The sequence below is a fragment of the Microtus pennsylvanicus genome, chromosome 4, assembly GCF_037038515.1.
Source record: "Microtus pennsylvanicus isolate mMicPen1 chromosome 4, mMicPen1.hap1, whole genome shotgun sequence".
NCBI lineage: Eukaryota > Metazoa > Chordata > Mammalia > Rodentia > Cricetidae > Microtus > Microtus pennsylvanicus.
In genome coordinates, this window is record NC_134582.1 from 121,202,178 (window position 1) to 121,225,122 (window position 22,945).

The following is a 22,945-nucleotide window of genomic DNA, read 5'->3' on the forward strand; positions in this document are numbered from 1 at the left end:
ACACAGACACATGGTATCTTTATCATACTGCCTTGTCCACAATGCCTTTTGTTCTCTCTTTGACTCCCTAAACAGCCCCCCTTCTACTCTACGTCTTTCTGTAAATCTAGACACCATCTATGGGGAACACATGAGCTATTTGCCTTCCTAAGTTGTGATTTTTATGTTTATCGAGATCATTTTCACCTAGCTTCATCCACTCTCATGCAAATAAGATATTTTCCTCCTTATAACTTAATAAAAGTCCACTTTATATGTAAGCCACATTTTCCTTATCCATTCATCCTCGGATTGGCACCTAGACTGATTCTATATATTGGTCACTTTGCAAAGTACCTTTAAAAACACAGGTCTGTAGATATTGCTATTATTCTCACTTTGATTCATTTGCATACACTTCAGGAGCAGCATATCTAGAACAAAATGAAGTTTATGTCTTAGCTTTCTAAAGCTACTCATACTGATTTCCATACTGGCTGAAATAACTGACATTCTTACCAGCATTATAGAAGTACCCCACCACCACTCTTCCTCAACAGCGTTCATTGGTCTTTAATTTCTGGATTCAGTCATCTCATTGGTGACAGAATCTCTAGCTTGGCCTTGCATATTCTTGATTGCCATAAACAGTGAACATTTTTTATACTCTTATTAGTCATCTGAGAGCTCTTTACTTTCTTCATTTATGGTTGAATGGTTTATTATTTAGATTGTTCAGTACTTTAAATGTTCTGGATGATCACACTTTGGAAGACGAATAGCTGGTAAAGGTCCACTTGTATTCCATAGGCTGTTCCTTCACTTTAATAATTGTTTCCTATTTCTACTGCTTGTATTTTTCCATATTTTCTATATGCTATGCTGAGATTTGCAGAGCAGTTAGGAAGGATATCTTTTCTATTTTTTTTAAGTACCTGCTAAGTAACCAGCCTTCTCTTCGAGACTTCATCCTCTATAGAGAAGAGAAAAAAATTAAAGAAACAGTACAGAAATTTAAAAAATCAGATAGCTGAGTCTGCCTTGTTTCATCCATGTGATGATGATGACACACAACTGAGTGGAGCACCCTCAGAGGTGATACAGGTACAGCCACCCTTCCCTTGGTGGTGTGGAATGGCAGGATTGCTTGCTACCCTAGCAATTGTATTGTCATTGGAACAGATGAAAAGGCAAACACAACTAACACTGCTTAACTAAAGGGGGGGATGCAAACATGGCCATCTTGCACTATGTAGTCTAGATTGGAGTGTCTCCTTGAGGTATGGGCTGTGCTACATGATTATAGAGGTTCCTCCCAAGCCTCCAAGAGACTAGATAATGTACTACAACCCCTGAAAGTAACAAATACAGGACGAGATTGTAAACAAGTTATGATGTCAGCTGTGCAGCCCTTGCTCTGGGCAATAATACAAGTAACTGAGCTAGCAGTCAATAAAAAGTAATGAGAGAGGAAGTCCAATGGAAAAAAAGACAAGTGGATGCATGGGTTATCTGTATGAACAATGAAAAGTCCTGACACAATATCCTGAGTACAAATCTAAGCTGTGATAATGAAAGGAGTGATCAAAGTAGTGAGTAACATAAGACAGGATTATAGCAGCCTTTAACATATCACAGAGGTGGTTTCCAACTTGGTAAATGAGACAAAAACTAAAGGATTCACTAGGGTCTGGAGAATATAATCACTGCTACTGGTCAGGCTTCAATAGCATCTTTGTTTCTCAAGCTATTGAAAGTCGCACCCACCCTTATTTGAGGAGCTATTGGTAGCTGATGGCTGGTTAGGGAGGGAGTGTCAGTTTGCATTAAGTGTGTGGCACCTGGTAAGTGAGTCATGCTGAATATATGAGCAGCACAAACTGAACTTCTTTTGAAATTAAACATAAAAAGAATACATGAGGTTGGTAGGGTTCGTTGGATCTAGGTGGAGTTAGGGGAAGTGGAGGAGTAAAATATGATCACAATATAATAATAATTGTGACACTCTCAAATAATTAATAAGAAGTATTGTGTTAAAAGAAAGAAAATTGAGCATAGTTGCTCACACCTTTAATTCAGTACTCAGGAAGTAGAAGCAGACAGAACTCTGTGAATTTGAGACCAGCCTGGTCTACAAAAAGTTCTAGAACAGTTAAGACTTTGTAGAGGGGCACTGTTTCAAAAATAAGAAGGAAAGAAGAAGAAAGGAAGGAAGGAAGGAAGGAAGGAAGGAAGGAAGGAAGGAAGGAAGGAAGGAAAGAAAAAAGGAAGGAGGGAAGGAAGGAAGGAAGGAAGGAAGGAAGGAAGGAAGGAAGGAAGGAAGGAAGGAAAGAAAAAAGGAAGGAGGGAAGGAAGGAAGGAAGGAAGGAAGGAAGGAAGGAAGGAAGGAAGGAAGGAAGGAAAAAAGGAGAAAAGAAGGAAATAGCAACTAACATTCCCACTCTGCTACTATTCTTCCAACTCTTCAATTTCCTTCAAATAATTGTCAAGAATACGGAATGTCAAGATTATAATCTTTCTTACAAACTAATAAACTAGTTAGATATGTTTTGTACATGGTGGCAGAAACCCTGAAACTCCTGGGTTAGGGATAAGTGACAATTTGTTGCTCAAAAGTAAGGTCACTTTTACATCATTTGCTGAATTTCTAGGTTTCAGAGCATGAAGTGAAATAATTCAATGGCACATGAACATTCAGTAGGTTGAGTAAAATGAGTAATGGGAACCCATATTATTTACAATGAACAGTAAGCATGGCTGCCTCTTTAACAAGGAGATTAGTTGTTTACTTTATTAGACATGATTCCCATTTCCTTGCAGGGAGATGCTGTTTTTATACATCAAGATTGTTCAATATACAAACTTGTTGAATAAATATAGAATGAAGCACAGTCAGTCCCTTCACTTGTCACATGTAAAAACAATGTAGAAATCCTAGTAGGTAGATACTCATATGTTCCTACCCCTAGGCACAGAACACATGTCAATTGTTAGTGCTAGAAGAACATGTGACAGTCTCTTCTACATGTGTATCCCTTTATTAGCTGATAACACTCCAGTGAAAGATGACACATCCAAAATTATTTTGGTAGCACAACTAATCTTAAGAGGTTTCTGGTTTTGGTGTTTGTGTTTTTTTTTGCTTGATTGTTTGATTGGTTGGTTAGCTTGTTAGTTGGTTAGGTAGTTAGTTGTTTGGTTGTTTGTTTGGTCAAGTGGTCAGTTGGTTGGTTGGTTGGTATGGCTGTTTTTTTAGGACACTATGTTGGATGGATAGGGAAGGGAATGGATCTGGGAAGAGCTGAAGATAAATATGCATTGCCTGAGATTTCCGTCCCGCCTGGTCCTGAAACTGTTCAGTTCCAATGAAATACACAGAGGTCTACATTAATCATAAACTGGTTGGCCTATTAGCTCAGGCCTCTTATTAACTCTTACAGCCTACATTAACCCAGAATTCTTGTCTGTGTCAGCACGTGGCTTGGTATCTTTGATGAGCAAGGCTTTCTCATGTTGCTTCCTCTGCATCTGGGTTAGGACTGCAGATCAGCCTTTTCCAAGAATTCTGCTGTTTATGCCTGGCTACTGGCCATTCAGCATTTTATTAAACCAGTACAACTTACTAAACTTTACAGGGTACAAGACCATTGTCCCACAGCAAGTGTGAACACAATGCACACAAAATTCTCAAAGAACTGATTTTAAGAAAAAATAAAGATAAGGAACAGAATAAATAAGTGAATAGAAAACAATGAAGAAAACAGAAAAACAAAAATAAACAAAACATCAAAAAGTAAAATTTAAAAGAAAAATATAAGAGATTACAAAGAATTAGTTCCCAAAAGATACTTAATTGATTTCTTTTTATCTTATTTTTGCTTTTTAATTATGTGTATATCTTGGGGGGAAGGTAAATGCACATGAATACGTGTGCCAAAGAGGCCAAAAGATGGACCTAGGTGTCCTGGAGGCAGAGTTACATGCAATTGTGCAGTGCCAACATGTGTGCTGTGAAGCACATCCCAAGAACAGTATACCCTCTTACCCGCTGAGCATTCTCCAGTACACCCCCTCCCTATTCCACCCTCTCCGTTTTTCATTGAATACTTTAGGTTTTAATTTGTTAGTAGCCTACTCTTTCCTGTAGACTTTCATAATCAAAATGTTTTTTCTTCTCTATATCTCTATTCCTCTTTCTCTCTCTCTCCTTCTCTTCCCCTATGCCATTTATCTAAACAAAACTCCCCACTTAAAAATATTTATGTGCAAACTTAGTCTAAATTTTCCTAATTTATTATAAAGCAGTACCTGGATGAAAAACAGATATTCAACAAAATTTTGCTAGGTAATAAAAAAAAGGAATGCATGCCACTGCCAAACCTGCTTTGATAACTAAGAAATCAAGTAAGTTAGTAAGACCTATTCTTTACAACTAGAAAAGTGCTCTAAAATTCTTGAATAAAGTTTGATAATTTATAAACATTACATTTAAAAGTATATTATCCATGTGTTGAAATTGATTTTAATTTTTAAAATAACAATGCAGTCATGAAATTACATAAAAGTCAAGAAAGATACATCAAATATTTCTTTTTATTTTATAAATTCTCTGTAATTTGTGTGGTTTTTTTATCATCAGGAAAAACACTTGAGATTTTTGTAACGCTTGACAAGCACCTGGAGCAAGAATCCTGCTTCTCAACCACTCCACCAAATACAGATACATATTGTCTGGAGGGAGGAGAGTCTCTGTAATGTTTAACAGCTCATGCTCAATATTCTTCTAAAAATGGATAATAAGGGTGATCCACCGCACTGCAAGAGAAAAAAAACACTGGTTGTTCACGAGTCACACTTCTGATAGACAAAATGAGGACAGTTATGACTTGAGAAGCCAGAAAAACTTCTGTGGACCCTGTCTTGCTAAATGCAAGGGAATACATCAGCAATTAAGGTTGTGAATCAACTGATTAAATTATTTTCTTCTTAGAATTTTAATATTATTGTCTGTGTGCCAAGACATGCTTGTGGAGGTCAAAGGACACCTTTGATGTAGCTTGGTAAAGGACTGTCCCAGGGGAAGTATCAATGGACACTGAGAGGAGGAAGCTGAAAGAGAATGATGTTTTCCCTAGGACTTATTCATATCACCTTTGAGAGTTCATCTTCCACACAGATTATTCAAAGTACATGTTATACTGCTTTAGTATGAACAAAGTTAGAATAGGTTTTAGTGGAAACAAAGTTAAAATAGTCTTGATGCATAGCTGTACATTCATTATTGTTGAATTCTCTTTTATTTCTCTTGATTATAATACACATTAATGAGAAAGTATTTTCATGGGCCTCTGATATCATGAGCCATAATCTGTTCTCTGAGTCTAATGGGCAGGTGAACCCTGAAGACATTTGTTTTGGCCATATGTCATAGTGTATTCTTTAATATCAATTCACAGTGATGCAACTTTGACTATTTGGGGGGACAAAGTCATATGTATTCTGTGTTTCAGTTGAACTCACTGTGAATCAAGGATGACCTTAAACTTCTCATCCTCCTTGTTCTATCTCCCAGGGGCTGAGAATAATGGGTTAGGCTTTCATGTCTATTTTTATGTGTTGCTTAAGAAGTGATGAATCAACCAATCTACAGCCGCAGATTGGCCAGTTTTGAAATGGGGTTGTCTTGGGTCTCACTGCATATCATGAAATTCAGAAGGAATTTCTCTCTTCTGAGGTCCATAGGGATGCCTTCCTTTGTTGCAAACCTATTCTGAAAATCAGGTGAGTCTTCTGCAATGACACTGTATTAAAATACTTTCGTGTGTTGTTTCAGCTCACTGAAAAGCTGGCTCTGGAAGCAGAGTTGCCACTTCCTGCATTTAAGACCCAAAGTATCTTGTCTCAATGTATCCTCCAAGGCCCCTTGTCTAGGGTTGGGATCCCCCCCCCCTGCCCATGAAAAAACTCTGACAGGGAATGAAGAAAGCAGTGAAACAGCTAAATAGTGAAAACATCATGCTTTTGAGAACAGCGAGAGGTTTCCATAATGTAAATTGCCTGCCATGGGAAAAAGAAGCTGGAAGTTCAGCCATGGGAACTGCCTCATCTTCCCCTGTGACCTGCATATAATAATATACTGGCCTGCTGTGTGAACTCTGTTCCCATAGCACTTTGTTTACTCCCAAGAGGAGAATGCCTTCCACCTGCCAAGGAATGTCAAGGGTAAGATGTGTCTCCTCCCCTTATTAGCTGTGCAGCTTTGTGTGCTCAAAGACATTATTCAAACAACCCCCTCCTGTCAAGAGATCTCCAGTCTCTTTAGCACTTTTAGTGATAAGAAATAATCTGAATGTTTTCCATCATTTCTCTCTCCCTCCTTTGAACTCTGAGCTTTCCATAATAAAGAAAACTTCACAGAATGCCAGTAAAGACATTCTTGAGCAGCAGATCCTAGAGTCCCTGGTTCTGTTGATTCTAGTATTTGACTTCAATTCCTCACCACCAGTCACTGGTAGATCTCAATATTCCCAGGTCTCTGCTTGATGTTATAAACACTCATTTGGATAATATTATCTTTTTCTTCTAGGGTTTGTTCTACTTGGAATCCTCATCCTAGGGGCTCACTCTTCTCTGCTCAGGACTGTCATTAGGAACTGCCTCAACTTCCCCAGTTGGATTTTGCTGGATGTTTGTACGCATCTAGTTTAGTAATGCAACCTTTCTGCTGTCATGTGCCCTTTTACCTAGAAGCCTCACTGAGTAAACCCTGTGCTCTGCTCAGAGCCCTCTCTATTGAGAACTGAGGTTGGTTGTTTTAAAGTTGCTGTCTCAGTCAACTTCTGTATACTTTGAGTATGAAATTTAATTATGTTTCCAACCTATCTATCTATATATCTATCTATCACTACTTACTATTATGTAAGTATTATGTATATATATGTAAACTCACTCATTCAAAAGCAAATGCTTAGCTACACTGATCATTACCTGGATCCTCTAGAACATCTTCATGGTTCACCTTCATGATACAAAAAGAAAATAACCCATAAAACAGTCTAGAGGCATTACTTACAATGAAAATTTAGAATATCGAAAATTTCTGTTGAGGCCATCAATCACTTTCATGTCTTCCGGGGTCAATTCAAAATCAAACACCTAGAATGAAAGACAGATTCAGAAAAAATAAAAATAATCAATCAATAAATAAGCCATTGAAGTGTTCCTCTACCTAAAAATATAAGGGTGAGAGCAACAAGGGTGACTTTAAGAGAAGAATTTTATTCACCATTGGCCTCCAGATGGCCCAGGTCTCAGAACTTTGGGCTAAATATGGCAGGACCCTCCTTTCCCATTTCTTTCCTACTTTGATCCACTTCACAAAAGAAAGACTCATCAACCCCTAATCTTAAGAAAGGCAGAGAAAAAAAGACTCCCAAATTAATTTTCAAATATAGATGAAATATTAGAATTAGTCTCACCAAAATTTGTTGAACTTTTCTTCCTTTGCTACCCTGGAGTTTGATCTAGCTCTGAATAGACCCCCTCCACAAGTCACAGAGCATAATCTAACTCCTCTCCAACACGTGACTGTGTGGAAGAATATCTTCCCCTGATTCAACCATATCACTTGACCATCTCATGTTCTCAAACATTATCATACATAATTTTTTATGAAGAAACTTTTCTGATATTATGTATAATTTATATTATGTAAATTTATATATCTGTATAATCATCTATATCTATTAAATGTATCTGTGATGGTTAAAGTTAATAGTCAACTTGATAGAATCTAGAACCATCAGTGAGATGAGTCGTAGGGCATGCCTGTATAGGATCACTTTGGTTATGCTAACTGATATAAGAAGACCCATCCTGACTGTGAGTAGGATCATTCCCTGAGCAGGGGATCTTAGACTGCACAAAGCAGAGAAGAGATGAGCATGCATCCAACTGTCTCTACATTTGACTGTGTAGGCAATATGACCAGCTCCCTAAAACTCCTGCCACTATAATTTCCCTGCAATGGTAGACAGTACCCTTGAGGTGTAATTCAGAATAAACCCTTTATTCCTAAATTACTTCTGCCAGAATATTTTATCACATCAGTAGGAAAAGAAACCAAGACACTGTCCATCCATCTGTCCACCAGAAGTCCTTCTGAAAAAGACATTCTTTAACTAATATGGCTGCCATGTGGCATGTAAAGGTGCTTGCTGACACTTTGATCCACCCCTGAGGTGCAGTGGTAGAAGGAGAGAAACAATTCCCACAAGTTATCCTCTGGCCACCCACTGTGTGCTGGTGAGTGTGTCCTCACACACAAATACATACAGAAACTAAATATAGGGTAATTGTTTAACCTTATGGGATTTTAAACAAAACAAATGAAAAACCACTGACTAGATAGTGCACATAAGAAAGCAGTTAAGGAATAACTTTAATAATTGATTTCTTCATGTAGTCAATGTGTAAATATATCTAGCTTTTTTCTTCATAGAGAAAAACCAATGATTAAAGGGGAAATAGCCATATATAACATCCCATACCTCAGAAAGCACACCAGTATATAACTAAATAATTGTAAGTTAATGGAAAACACACAGAGAACCATGGCCAGAACTATGGAAGTTTTAAGAAAAAAGCAAAAATGTATTGGAATGGTGCAGTGAGTTAACCAACCAACAATCGTATTTAGATTTAATCTTTTTTTTAAAAAAAAAGATTCATTTATTTATTTATATAGTATCCTGCCTGTAGGCCAGAAGAGGGCACCAGATCTCATTATGGGTGGTTGTGATCCACCACGTGGTTGCTGGGAATTGAACTCAGAACCTCTGGAAGAGCAGTCAGTGCTCTTAACTACTGAACCATCTCTCCAGTCCTTGGATTTAAACTTGATCCAAATTGTAGTCACATGGTAGCAAATAAATAGAAAGTATTCCCATGTGAGGGAAATTGCCTTCCCCATCTCCTTCTGGAGAAATGGCCCTGGGTCTTTACCTCAAAGTTCTCTTTGATTCTCTTTTCATTGAAGCTCTTGGCCAAAGCTACCACACCCCTCTGTAGCTGGTAGCGCAAGGCAACCTGGCCTGGAGTTCGGCTGTGTTTCTTGGCAATGGTCTTTAAGATGGGTTCCTCCAGAAGGTATGGGCTATCACTGCTTACCCTGAAAAAAATTCAGACATAAACTCACAGAGATAACAAATCTGGAATATGTTGCCCCCTTACCTATATTCCCAGACCTTTGAGAAGTACAATATAGTATAATTAAAGCAGAATTTTGTAATATTCACAGAGATTTATTTTTTATTGTAGAAATTGTAAACAACTAAGTTACCCATTAATAGATGGGAAGATAAATACTGTGTACGATAGGTATTCATATAATAGAATATAACAGAAATACAGATACTCCCTTTCATTCTCAGAGGGTCTGGGAATAGCACTGATCCCAATATATACTATAAATATGTATATATATGAAATGATACTTTTCCAACTTATATTTGATGAATAAGTGAATCTTATGTTTGATGGTATACAAAGCTAGCATGAACTTCCTTTTTCTTCTTGACAATTTCAGGATAGAGATTCACGCTTTTCATATATTTTAAAAATCTCAGTGTATAAATTTTCTCTTTCATTAAGCTGAGAACTTGCCCATTATTAAATGAAGTAAGTGCCTCTTTTTTGCCCTATCCAGGTTTCAAGCACTCCTATTCTCATGCTTTTGAACCTTTATTAAGTAAAATAAGGGTTCATTAGACACAAGCCCTGCCATGCTATGATGGTTGTCCTGATAAACCAAACAACAAACAAGTGACTAGCTAAGATGGAATAGATTTAGTGAGAACACACTGAAAAAGGATAATCCTTGTCCCAGGCAGCATGTGATCTCATCAAGTAACTTAGAATAATATGCAATTTCAAATTAAGAATTGCATATTTCTAGAAGTTTTCCATTGATCATTTCAAGCTACCATTAATTGATAACTAAAAGTATGAAAAGGAAAGAAAAAAAGAAAGGAAGGAAGAGAGAAAAAGAAAAAGACAAAAAGAAAGAAAGACAGACAGATGGAGAAGGAGGGAGAGGAAATAAGGAAAGAATTCAGAATTGCTATAAAATTTCATGAGCTCAGTTAATTGTGCTGACACAGGCCAAAAACAAAGCACCGACATGTAAATTCCAGATAGGCATGGGAGCAGAAGTCTGCAATCCTACACTTAGGAGACTGAAGCAGAAGGTCCCCATCCATGAGTTTGAAGACAGCCTGCTCTACATAGCATGATCCTAATTCAATCCATTCCCCTCACCCATAAGCACAGCATTCCTACAGAACAGGCAAAACTTCTCCAGAGCAAAAAAGCAGTGCAAAAATTAATAGTCTGAGAAGTGGTGAAAAAGTGTCAGAAGTAATAAGAACTTAAAACATACAAAAAGCTATTTATTATTATTATTGATTAACTTCTGTTTTATTTTGCTTTACTTAAGAAAATCAAGCTTTTACATTAAAGGGTACACTCTATTAAAATCTCAGGACCAGAGACAATGTCTTTGACAGTCATCAAATGTCTTTTTTCTTATGCTCTGTCTTAGTTATGGCTTCTATTGCTATTATAAAGCATCATGACAAACACAGCCTGGGAAAGAGACGGCTTATCTCATCTTACACTTCCCCATCACAGTCTATCCTCAAAGTGGTTCACAACAGGAGCTAAAGCAGAGGCCATGGAGGAAGGTGGCCACTGCCTTACTCAACTTGCTCTCTTATACAGCACATGACCTTAATGGTGGCCACACCCACAGTGGGCTGGGTCCTCACACATCAATTATTAATAAAGACAATACTATACAGACTTGCCAATTGGCCAATCTTATGGAGAAAATTTTTTTAGTTATGATTTTCTCCTCTTACCAGATAAGTCTAGGCATGTGTCAAGTTAACCAAAAGGAAAAAGAAAAGAAGAAAAATAATAAAGAAAAAGAGAAAGAAAGAAAGAAAGAAAGAAAGAAAGAAAGAAAGAAAGAAAGAAAAGAAAAAGAAAAAAAATCAACCACCATGGGCAGAACTCAGAATTCAGTACTAAATGTAATACCAGTACTATTTTTCAAAGCCTAGTTATAATTTCCTCTTCCTACCAGATAAGTCTAGGCATGTGTCAAGTGTCAAGTTAACAAAAAAAAAGAAAGAAAGAAAGAAAGAAAGAAAGAAAGAAAGAAAGAAAGAAAGAAAGAAAGAAAATCAACCAGTGTGGGCATATGCAAATCTACTGCCTCTGAGTCTACAAACAGAACTCAGAATCCACTGATAAATGTAATAGTAGTACTATTTTCATAAGCCTATGGAATTTTTAACATATCAATGCACATACAACTATAAGTTCATGAATTCAGCTGCATATATCCCTTGAAAAATTTCTTGTAACATGTTAGATACTCTGCAAGTCAATATCACCACTTGGAAAGACATCATGTTTTCTTCTGGGAATTCTCTTTTGGGTTTCTGTATAACATTAGCTGATATTATGAGGGAAGATGGTTCTAAGTCCATCCTAAATTAAACATTAAATATTGCGGAAATAAGGAAGTTTCTAGAAAGGATATGAATGTGGGTTTTACATTCCACCCACTTGTCAAAATGGTCTGGCTAGGATATATGTAGTCTCATCTCTATAAACTGGGCCTTAAAATCTATTTTTAGAACTATGCTTATTAGTGCTGCAAACAGGTAGAATTATAAAGCAAGAATAAAAGACCACTAGAGAACCTAAAGTTCAACACTGGTGCATAAGAACTGCTGTACTGTTAAATTGTTTCTTCGCAGTTGAACTTTTCCACAAGGTTAAAAGTTAATGTTTGTCAACATGGAATAATTGACATAAGGAAATAAAGTCCAATGGTCTCCTTACCAGTTTGGGTCTCTGTGAGATCCCAGGGCACTGTAGGCAACTAGAACAATGTCTTTAGACTTGCAGAACTCCAAGAGTTTGCTCTGGTTGAGATATGGGTGACATTCTACCTGTAAATTTCCAAAACAAAATGGTATTAGAATGTATGAGCCAACAACGTCATGCAGTTTTTAAAAGTGCCTTAAGGGCAGATCTACTTCTATACTGACTTAAGTATATGTTTCAAATTTTCCCTGAAATACTTTCTTCTGTCCTTTTATTTTAAGATTAAAATCTCCCTTTTGCCCCCTAGAGAGGGAAGAAGGGGCAGCCTTGTAGAAGGACCCAGTGTTCAGGGGAACAAAGGAGGAGAGAATGATAAACAAGAGTGGCTGCACTGGATGGGGAAATGTCATGCCTTTTAGCCTTCAGGGACTCACATGACTTTGGTCTTCTGTTATCAAGCCTTTTGCTCTGATCCTCAATGTATAAGAAATTCAAAAGCAACCTTCCAAACTCTCACAGTGAGCAGTGACTAGTTTCCCCTATCATGTGGGGAACTTTAACAGGATAAAATGCTTGATTTCTTTCATAAATAGATCAAAGGAGAAGAGAGTGAGAGTGAGAACAGAGAACAGGGAGAAGGGAAATGGAGGAATAAGGATGGAAAGGGATATGAATGCAAGAGAGCGATCCTCTGATTTCAAGAAAAACTTCACAGACATACCACCCAGTGGCAATGTTTGGCCATTTTACCTCCCTACTTTGAATCAATTTACTCTAAAAATCAACAAAAGCTATGTATGGGGTGGGGGACTAGCAGAGTAGTGGTGTGCATGCCTTTAATCGAGCACCCAGGAGAGAGAGGCATCCAGATCTCTGTGAGTTCAAGGCCAGTCTGGACTATAGAGCAAGTTCCAAGACAGGCTCCAAAGCCACACACATACACACACACACACACACACACACACACACACACACACACACACAAATCCTTGTCTTAAGTAAACAAAGAACTCTCAACAAAGGAATCTAAAATGGCTGAAAGGCACTTAAGGAAATGCTCAACATTCTTAGCCTTTAGAGAAACACAAATCCAAATAACTCTGAGATACCATCTTATACCCATAATAATAGCCAAGACCAAAAACATTGATGACAGCTTATGCTTAAGAGGTTGTGGGGTAGAGGAAACACTCCTGAATTGGTGGGAATTCAAACTTGTACAGCTTTTTTGGAAATCAGTATGGTGATTTCTCTGAAAATTAGGAAACAACCTACCTCAAGACCCAGCAATATCACTTTTAGGTATATACCCAAAAAATGCTCCATAAGGACATGTCCACAACTATGTCCATAGAAACATTATTTGTCATACCCAGAACCTGAAACAATCTAAATGTCCCTCAATCAAAGAATTAATAAAGAAAATATGGTACATTTACATAATGAAGTACTATACAGCAGAAAAAATAATGACATCTTGAAATTTGCATGCAAATGAATGAAACTAGAAAACATCATACTGATTGAGGTAAACCAAGACCCAGAAATACAAGAATAATATGTACTCACTCATAAGTAGCTTTTAGACATAAAGCAAAGAAAACTTACAATTTACAACCTCAGAGAACCTAAACAATGAGGACTGTAAGAAAAACATGCATGGGGGCTGAAGAGATGGCTCAGAGGTTAAGAGCACTAGCTATTCTTCCAGAGGTCTTGAGTTCAATTCCCAGCAACCACATGGTGGCTCACAACCATCTGTAATGAGATATGACACCCTCTTCTGGCCTGCATGGATACATGCAGACAGAACACTGTATACATAATAAATAAATAAAGCTTTTTAAAAAGGAAAAACACACATGGATATAATCTACATTGGTAGTAGAAAAAGACAAGATCTCCTGAGTAAATTGGGAGTGTAGGGATTATTGGAAGGGCAGAAAGGGAAGTGGGAAAGAAAGGAGGGAAGCAGAGAAAAATAAAAACAATAAAAAACTTGTTTTAAACAAATAAATAAATATCTTACAAGATATAGTAACAAACACTTAGCTACTTGAAAGAGTAAGGCAGAAATACTAAAATCTCAAAGCCAACCAGATCATTCAGAGAGAGGCTTCCTCAAAATAATTCATTACAGACCACAAGCTAAAACTTAGTGTTAGAGCATTTGCCTACTGTGAGTGAGGCCTCTGGTTCAATCCCATGTACCATGAAAATAAAAAGATGTGATTATACTTTGACACTCATGATGTTTAGTGATACCAATCTTTGCTGAAAGTGTAGGTGTTTAAACCATGTTCAAGCACTGTTAATTGTTTTAAACTATGTATTTTTAAAATATGGGCTAAAACTATATGATGCCTGCCTCAATACTTCAAATAGTATGTATAAGACAAATTGTACAGAAGAGAAATTATTGCTTGAGTGCGTTGATGAGCACAAGTTACGGAAGTTGTAGTCACACGATTCTCAGCGCATTTGTGGCTCTAAATTCTGCAAAGGTTAAAAGTCTTTGAAAGTCATTAAAAAATATTTTCATTCTATATTTAGGAAAGAAACCAATATAGATTATCTAGAGTGCCATAAGAACAGTACAGCAGCAAGACAATTTTGCTGTGCTTCATTTCAATCAGGTTTTATTAAGGATTTTATATGATTTTCAGTACAGCACACATTGTATTACTGAGTAGTGGTATTCCTTCTAAGAGTTGTGATTTCAATCAATCAAACAGCCTTCCCCAGTCTTGTTCTTCCCTCTCTTGTCAACCTGAGCCATAACTGACATTTCCTGTCTCCGTGAAAATAGCTATAACCTAAATAGCTTGTTTGCAAAAGAGATTTGGGGAGTACCAAGTAAGAAAGAAGTTTGTGAAGAACAGAAGGTAAGGCACAGCCCAGGTGAACTAGAGCTCACCTGATTGCAAGTGGGCTTGTATTTTAGGCCTGGTTTGTTCAGAATCAATTCCAGCTGTTTGCGGTTGAAATTGGACACCCCGATGGACTTGGTTAAACCTAAGTCTTTACACTTCTCCAGTGCCTGGGGAGGAAGAAAGTATGTAGTTAATCCTATTTGTACTCTGCCTTTGGAGATTCTCCTTGAGCTTATTTGAACACTTACATAATAATTTCCGTTGCTTATATAATAACTTCAGTTACTTACATAATTTTGGTTAAAATTTCAAAACAATTTTGACACTTGAATAAGCCTTGCCTAAGGCACTCACCTGCAATGAATACATATTTGTCATTCATTTACATGCACATTGAGAACAGCAAGTACATATTAAGTCTCCCCTTACCTTCCCCACCCTCATCAGTGGCATCTGTTGTGATGCCAAGCTTACAATGGTTCTTCAATAAATGTCATCATAGTTAAAGATAAAGAATTCTAGGATCTTGTGCTAGGTAAAATGTATTGTTACATTTTCCCTTTAATGTTGAAAATCTGTATACAGGATAGGGTATGTAGTGGCAAGATTCATTCTCTAACACAGCCTGCTCTGTGCTAAGGCAAATTCCACTTCTCGAAAGGCGTGTTTATCTGTCCTGGAAGAGTATTGTAACCTATCTTGAGTCTCTCAGTTAATAGCCTTTATATGGCTTATATTGTTAATGGGATCTAGGAGGCAAAGAAATGTCTACCTCAAATCATAGCTGAGATTAAAAATTAAACTCAGCCCCTCTCAACTCTTCCTCTATAGATGAGATTACAGAAAGACAGAGAAGGGATGCTGGTGGCTATTGCTGTTGTGGTTTATTCTTCTCTCATGTATTATATCTCAACCACAGTTCCCCACCACCACCACCACCCTTTCCATTCCTCCTCCTCATCTCCTCTCTCCCCCATATCCACTCCTCATCTGTTTCCCTACAGAAATGTGCAGGCCTCCCAGAGATATCAGCTGAACACAGAATAGTAAGGTATTATAAGACTAGGCATTATAATATGCCTTAAATTTGTCATATAAGGACACAGAATCCATCTCTTCTAATTCTTTATTAATTGCATCTTCTCTTACCACACAGTGTTTATTGTCTTCAGCAGTACATACCTCCCATGTATCACAAATGTCCACTACATCTAAAATAATTTTTCCACTGGCATCCTTTGGCACAAGTTCCTCTCCAGGCTAGAATGTAGAGAGAATAAAAGTTAACAAAACTTTCTCTAGTAGTCAATGTCTATTGGAAAGTGAGCTTACTCATGCAACATTCACTCTGTGTGTGAGAGTGTGTGCACATACATGTGTGCACATGTGTCTTTAAGGAGGACTCTGGAGAAAGAAAAGTGAAATTATCTAATAGATTATACTGGAATATTTTCTCTTTCATTGCCAACACAACTAGGGAATAAAAATCCCAAACTGACCTTCATAGCAAACGGTGCATGAATAATACAGAGATCTACATAATCCAGCCCAAGTTTCTTCAGTGATCTCTCCAGGCACTGATGAACCAACTCTGGTCTAAGGAAAGTCGTCCAAATCTAGAGTTTCCAAACAGAATTACACACTGTGGTGAAATGATTGAGATGTGCTATGGTAGTCTCAGCAAAGCTAAGAACATCTGGGGCTAAGTTGTTTTGTATTTTTATTTAAATTTTATACAGTTTGTATCATGGTTTCCCCCTCATCCAACTTTTCCCGGATCCTACCTGTAACCCTACCTAATTTTGTACTATTCTTCATAGATCACATCCTCAATAGAATACTAAGATTTACTTGAGTGATGACAATGTGAGGAGAATGATCAGAATTTAGAAAGCAACTAATTTAAGTGTTTCAAGAACTAGAAGTTTTGGTCTCAAAAGAGTCAAGAAATGATGAGTTGGATGTGGGACAAATAGAGATAAGGTATAGAAGATATATAGCAAAACATTAAATCACGGGACTGAGCAACATCTTGTAGAAAACCCCACCGCATTTGAGGTAGCCAGATGGAATTTCCCAGTTAAAAGTCCATCCAGGGCAGAGTGATGTATCCTTTTGGGTGAGGCTTCCAAGAAACTGAAAAAAAAAGCAGTAAAGTAGACAAAGGATTTACTGTTCTTAGCAAATCCAGAACCAATTCTAAGAGATCCCATCTAAATACAAGCTGTCATGAGTGTAACATAGGTAGGAGACATCTGTAGAGACCTCAGCTCAGATGGAATCACACTGGAAGACTGCCTTTCCACCTGAGGAAACATTAAAAATATCAGTCCATTTAGTGCAGATTTCAGAAAAGGATTTTCCCTTTCATGAACAATATTCTCAACCTCACTTGGGAATCTACCGAGGGCCCAGAGAGGCCAGATTATCCAACAGAACTGCACCCTTACTTTATATCAAGACAATGTCTGATATTCAGAGATACTGAGTCACTGCCACATTGAATACAGTTTGAAGCAAAACAAAATTTTTCTTATTTAATCTTTTATTTATCTTTGTGTGTGTGTGTGTGTGTGTGTGTGTGTATGTGTGTATGAGAGAGGGAGAGAAAGAGAGAGAGAGAGAGAGAGAGAGAGAGAGAGAGAGAGAGAGAGAGAGAGAGCACCAATGTGTATGCATGGGTTCCACACATGTTAAGGTAAGACATCAAGAATCATTTCTCTTCTATTATGTACTATCCAGGGATAAAAGATTACCAGGCATGGCAGCCTGCATCTTTTCTACTGCGTCATTCTGTTGACCCTTGTTCTTCATTTGTCTATAATGTGTCTTTGCAATAAAGCTAGGATTCAATCTGAAACCCAGGGGGTGGTGTCTCCTTCCCCAGGAACATATCTGAGCTGGCAGTGGCTTTCAGCCATTCTGGCCACACGTGCTCACCTTGGTGGTGTAGAATAAATCCTCCCTCTTCACAGTTCCATCAGCCATCTTGTCTCTGAGGGCCTGTCCAACTTCTTCCTCATTTTGGTAGAAGTATGCAGCATCTATGTGACGGAAACCTACATCAATGGCTATTTTGGTGGCCTCATTAGCCTTGCTCTTTGGAATCTATACAAGAGTAGAAAAATTTGGAGATGTGACCAATTCAGGGAAAAAAAGACATTTATGTCTTCATCACATTTTTTTCCGAGTTGCTGCCAGCACTATGGTTGATTGTGTTTGATGATACAAACTTGATAATAGATTTACAATCTATCTCGAGATACAAACTACAAAAGAATTAACTTCTAAATCTTGACTGATTGAATTAGTGATGTGGGATTCTTATCAAGCATGTCAATGAAGGTTTCATTCAATAAAGATTAGTTGGAAGGAACTAGCTAGCAGGAAAGCAGTATACTGGGAGAAAAATTCTAAGTCCCTCAGTATATTAGACAGGTGTACATATACATAGGTATTTGTGAGGTGATGAATGAAAATTAGTTCCTATTTCCCATCGTTCTCAAATTTGTCCAAATAAGTTTCAGTTCACTCATTCCCAACAGAGGTGATTGTTATTTATCCCATGATATGAAAAGGCTACAGCATGAGGAAGGAAAAGAGGAGGAGAGGCAGCAGCAACAGCAGAAGGAGACAGTGGAGGAGGAGGAGGAGGAGGAGGAGGAGGAGGAGGAGGAGGAGGAGGAGGAGGAGGAGGAGGAGGAGGAGGAGGAGGAGAAGGAGAAGAAGAAGAAGAAGAAGAAGAAGAAGAAGAAGAAGAAGAAGAAGAAGAAGAAGAAGAAGAAGAAGAAGAAGAAGAAGAAGAAGAAGAAGAAGAAGAGGAAGGTTGTCCCACTGGAAGCTCATCTATAGGGAGAGAGAGCTAATTAAGGAACTCGAATTTACTGCCTCAGCTTCCCCATTTAGTTCTTGCTGGATGCAGTGAACATCCAATCCAATCTGATGATATTAACTCTTTCTGCTGCTATTTGTTCAGTTACTAGGCACGCTCATCCAAAGGGGATACTTCACTCTGCCCAGGATGTACTTTTAACTGGAAAATTCCATCTGGTTGCCTCAATGGGGTTCCCACAGTTAGTTTCTACTAGATGTTTTTCAGCCCCCGATTTAATGTTTTGCTATCTATATTCTGCTTCTCTCTGTTTGCCCGTCATAATTTATTCTTTTACATTTTTGCATATATTTAATAAATCACTCATTCAAAACCAAAAGTATAGCCATCATAGATGATACTCCGAAACAGTAAAATGTGTATTAATCCTTTTTAGTTTAAATACTAGTTCATTGATTTTAATACTTATCCTGACAAAAATTGATCCACTAATTTTACATGCAGGAAGTTTACATTGAGTCTGCCCTTGGTCTGCATCAGAACTGGGAAGACTAAGGGTAGGTAGGATGCTAAATTCATATCCATGAAATCCACAGTGAGAGTATCTAGATGTAGCAGATGCCCAGAGAGCTGAGAACTACTCTTCTGACCAGTTATTGTTACCAGGACAAGGACCACACCTTAATAAGCTGCCGCTGGGGGACAAAGTCAGGATAATAATATTTACAAAATTTCCTCAAATTTCAATCAGTGAATAATTTAATGATTTAATCAGATATCCTGTGTTTGTTTTACCCCCAGAGCACTTAGCTAGACAAACAATACCACAAAGCATAAAATGGCGCAGGCTTTTGTTCCAGCAGTGACCTCATATGGAGGTCATTTATTGACTAAGAATCACGTTCAGAATAAAAAATCCTACTAGATTGTAAAAGAAGCTTCTGTTTGTTCCTTTCTATTTCTCAATGACATGTATTACATTTACTTTTACAAGTAAAAGCATTATGGAAGGATGATTTCATTCTGTTCCCTAAGATACAATTCTATCTTTAACAAAAGTAATAAATGTCAGTTAAAACAAAATTGTTCTGTTCAATACTAATACTTTGTCATTCTTCCACCAACATTGAATATATTGATCCCTGTCATTTGGAGACAATCCTTCCCAAGCCACCCAATGCTTCTATTACCTGTGACTAGCGTTTAACACTTTCAGTTCACTACAATGACTTATTGGATAGGTACATAATGAGTTTTATAAGAAGTGTGATCCAATTCCCATTGTTACTTTATATTTTTCAAGCCTTCAACACTAACTTATGAATGGAATTATTGTGAATTCTCAGAGACATTTTTTAAAAGTTGGACTTATATTGTAAATGATTATCTTTATGCTCATAGATTAGTGCATCTCTCAGTCTTCATCAAAGAAGCTTCTTTTTGCCATAGACATTAACTAATACCAGGATCCACAACTGTTTGTGTCCAGAGAACAGGTGTCCACGATGGGCTCTCCCGTAAATGGGACTTCTATTGCTCATCCTTTCTTCAAGAGGCTCAGGGAACATCATGGAAGAGGAGGGAAGAAAGAGTGTAAGAGCCAGAGATTATGAAACAGAAAACTGCTGTTCAACAGTGTCTTCTGGATAGGATGGAACAGCTTGCATTCATGAGCTGATAGCAGCTATAGTTGTCTGCAGAAACCCTCCATAATATCAATCCAGTCAACACTGCAGCATGGACAGAGGATGGATAGACAAGGCCTTGCCCCTGCCCCAGAAAAAAAAAACTGCTACTGACAGTTAATGACTTCTGAGAAATAGAAAATCCACTTACTTCAAGCATGTGGCCACACGTAGGTTGGCCATGTTCTGAAGGACAGCTGCATATTCAAGTACATATAGTCAGTATTAATGATTTTAGTGGGGAAGAAGAAGAAGAAGAAGAAGAAGAAGAAGAAGAAGAAGAAGAAGAAGAAGAAGAAGAAGAAGAAGAAGAAGAAGAAGAAGAAGAAGAAGAAGAATGAAGTTGGAAAGAGAAGTGAGAGTCTGAGAGTAGTTGGAGATATGGAATGATGGAATGAGTGGTGCAGAAGATCAAAACATGTTGTGTACCTGTATAGACTTTTAAAACCTATTCAAATAGTTGAAATTCGTTAACAAATACATCTTCTTCCAAAAATCTCACAGCAAAGCTGCAGTCAATGTTCCTACTTTATCCATTTTTCTCCTGTAATCATTGCCCATAGGAATTTCCTTTTTTATTGATTTTATTGAGCTCTACATTTTTCTCTGCTCCCCTCCCTGCCTCTTCCCTCCCCCATTCAACCCTCCCCAAAGGTCCGTATGCTCCCAATTTACCCAGGAGACCTTGTCTTTTTCTAACCAAGAGTAGAAAGCAGAAGAAGCCTGAGCTTTAGATGACAAAAATTTAAAAATTAGTAAGAATACTTATATCAAGTATTTAATATACTTATAGATGTAAGGACTTAAATATATAGCAAGCATTGAGATTTGTCAGGAAACAATGTTAATAACAATAAAGACACATAATCCGCCTACAAAATCTTTAACCTTCAAATCTCCAGACCTAATATCTTGGCATCTCACCAAGTACCAATACTCATCCCCATACACGAACATAAGTAAATTGTAAGCAGGGAAAGGGAAGCCTGGGTGACTCATTCATCAGGTGCAGGTCTCCTGCCTTCTGAATGCACTTCCAGGATAGCTGATATCTAATGCTTTGGTTCCCGAGAGGCCCACTTACTCCATCTGAAGCAAACGTGCCAAATCCAAGCACTGGCATTAAGTTCCCATCATTTAGCTTCACTGAACGACTATGTTTGAGATCCATGGTGTCCACAGCCCGACAATTCTGACTCTTGTCTTTCCTTCCTCAGTAACCTGAGCCGAATAAAAGGCAAGGCTCCAGCACTACTTATTTCTATCAAGAAAGGCGGGGACAAGATTGCAAAGGCTCCAAGGTTGGAGTGAGTCCATGGCACTTCTTATAATCCTTTCATGTCTCTACAACAAACACACCCAAAAAGTTTATGTATTAAAAGATGTTGGATTTTCAGCTCCTAAACAGAAAAGCTGGCTGTGGCAATCTGCCCCTGATAATTACACCAGACTTACTTTATAAGATGCAAAACTCTCATCAGGGTGTTCATTTCTAAACATGAATTCTGATACAGAACCTTAGTTAATTTCCTCACCCTGTATTTGTTTTATAAATCTTAACAAAAATACTTTATAAATTTTCTCAAACGAAGCTTGTTATCTGCACCCAAGCATACAGGCAACAAAACTCCTTTGGAATATTACCTTCAATTTAGTTATCTAATTTTCTTCTTCCATGTGTTAAGGTTTCACTCAAAATTCAGATTCTCTCTATTTTGCTTTTTTAATAAGTTCTATCCAAGAAAACCTAGATTTATATCACAGATGAATCTCTGGAATGTTGCCTTTGTTTAAACAGCTGTTTGCTTCTGTAATAGCCTGTTCTCCTCCAGCTCAGTCACTACCAACCTTAGGAATTCTGCTTATTAAGCTCAGCATATGTGTTTGAGTCTCGGGTTCTTCTTGACTCCAACAGCCTCATTAGATAAGATTCATCGTGCTCTCCTGTGTCACCTTACATTGTTCTAATATCTATTAATGCAGCTCAATAAACTTGTTGGCAAATTACACTGTAAATTAATTCAGAACGTCAGCTATCATTAGAAAACCCTAAGTAGCACTTTGCTCACTATCACAGATATCACACTTCCTCATTTGAAATACTACAAAAGGTATTCCAATAGCCCTATAATTTATATTGTAATTTACAGTTCATCCTCATCTCTTCACAGGGTCAGATTTTATTTATCCTTTTATTGTATATTATCCCTCTTAAAAATATTCCTTAAAGATGGGCCTCTCCTCTGATATAAATAATCCCAATCAGACCAAATCAGACCAAATTAAACCAGATATCCAGGTTTAATTGGACATCTGCACTAAGGGTGTCCCCAAGGGGGAAAACAGAAAGCCAACAGGAACACCAAAGAGGAAGAGGGAAGACCACATATTTTTCTCTGGGGAGCAGTTTATGTAACCTGTGGGAGTTGTTTTAACCTTTCACAGGGAGAGGTCAAGGTTTGGACTGAGGCAACTCTCAGGGGAGGTGACTTCCAAAGATGGATGCCAGGGGCTAGGATGAGGCCCCAACTTAACATTACAATCCCAGCATTTTATCAATTATAAATTTAATAAGTATACAACTTGGGTTTTTTTTTTGTTTATTTCAACTATTAGACCAAACAGAAATAAGGCGGCATTCTATAAAAGGACTTGGTTCTAATATATCTTTGACCATA

General features: G+C 37.6%; 1 protein-coding gene across 1 annotated transcript; it reads right to left on the minus strand.

Moving 5' to 3' along the window:
- Window positions 1-4,504: 4,504 nt before the first annotated feature.
- Window positions 4,505-21,540, minus strand: LOC142848378 (aldo-keto reductase family 1 member C15). Its single transcript, XM_075970303.1, has 9 exons — window positions 21,352-21,540; window positions 17,691-17,858; window positions 16,250-16,366; window positions 15,933-16,010; window positions 14,795-14,917; window positions 11,893-12,002; window positions 8,983-9,148; window positions 7,052-7,134; window positions 4,505-4,794 (listed from the first exon to the last, which is right to left on the minus strand). Exons 1-9 carry the CDS (start codon window positions 21,436-21,438, stop codon window positions 4,752-4,754), a joined length of 975 nt encoding a protein of 324 aa, XP_075826418.1. The 5' UTR covers window positions 21,439-21,540; the 3' UTR covers window positions 4,505-4,751.
- Window positions 21,541-22,945: the final 1,405 nt, after the last annotated feature.

Bases quoted from the DNA above. Each gene is read 5' to 3' on its own strand.
- LOC142848378 (XM_075970303.1), bottom strand. From the start codon at position 21,438: ATGGATCTCAAACATAGTCGTTCAGTGAAGCTAAATGATGGGAACTTA. The intron at 14,918-15,932 runs GTATGTACTGCT...CTTCCTCCCCAG, and splicing joins ACATTTGTGATACATGGGAG to GCACTGGAGAAGTGTAAAGA. The intron at 7,135-8,982 runs GTAAAGACCCAG...CTTTCATTCTAG, and splicing joins GAATCAAAGAGAACTTTGAG to GTGTTTGATTTTGAATTGAC.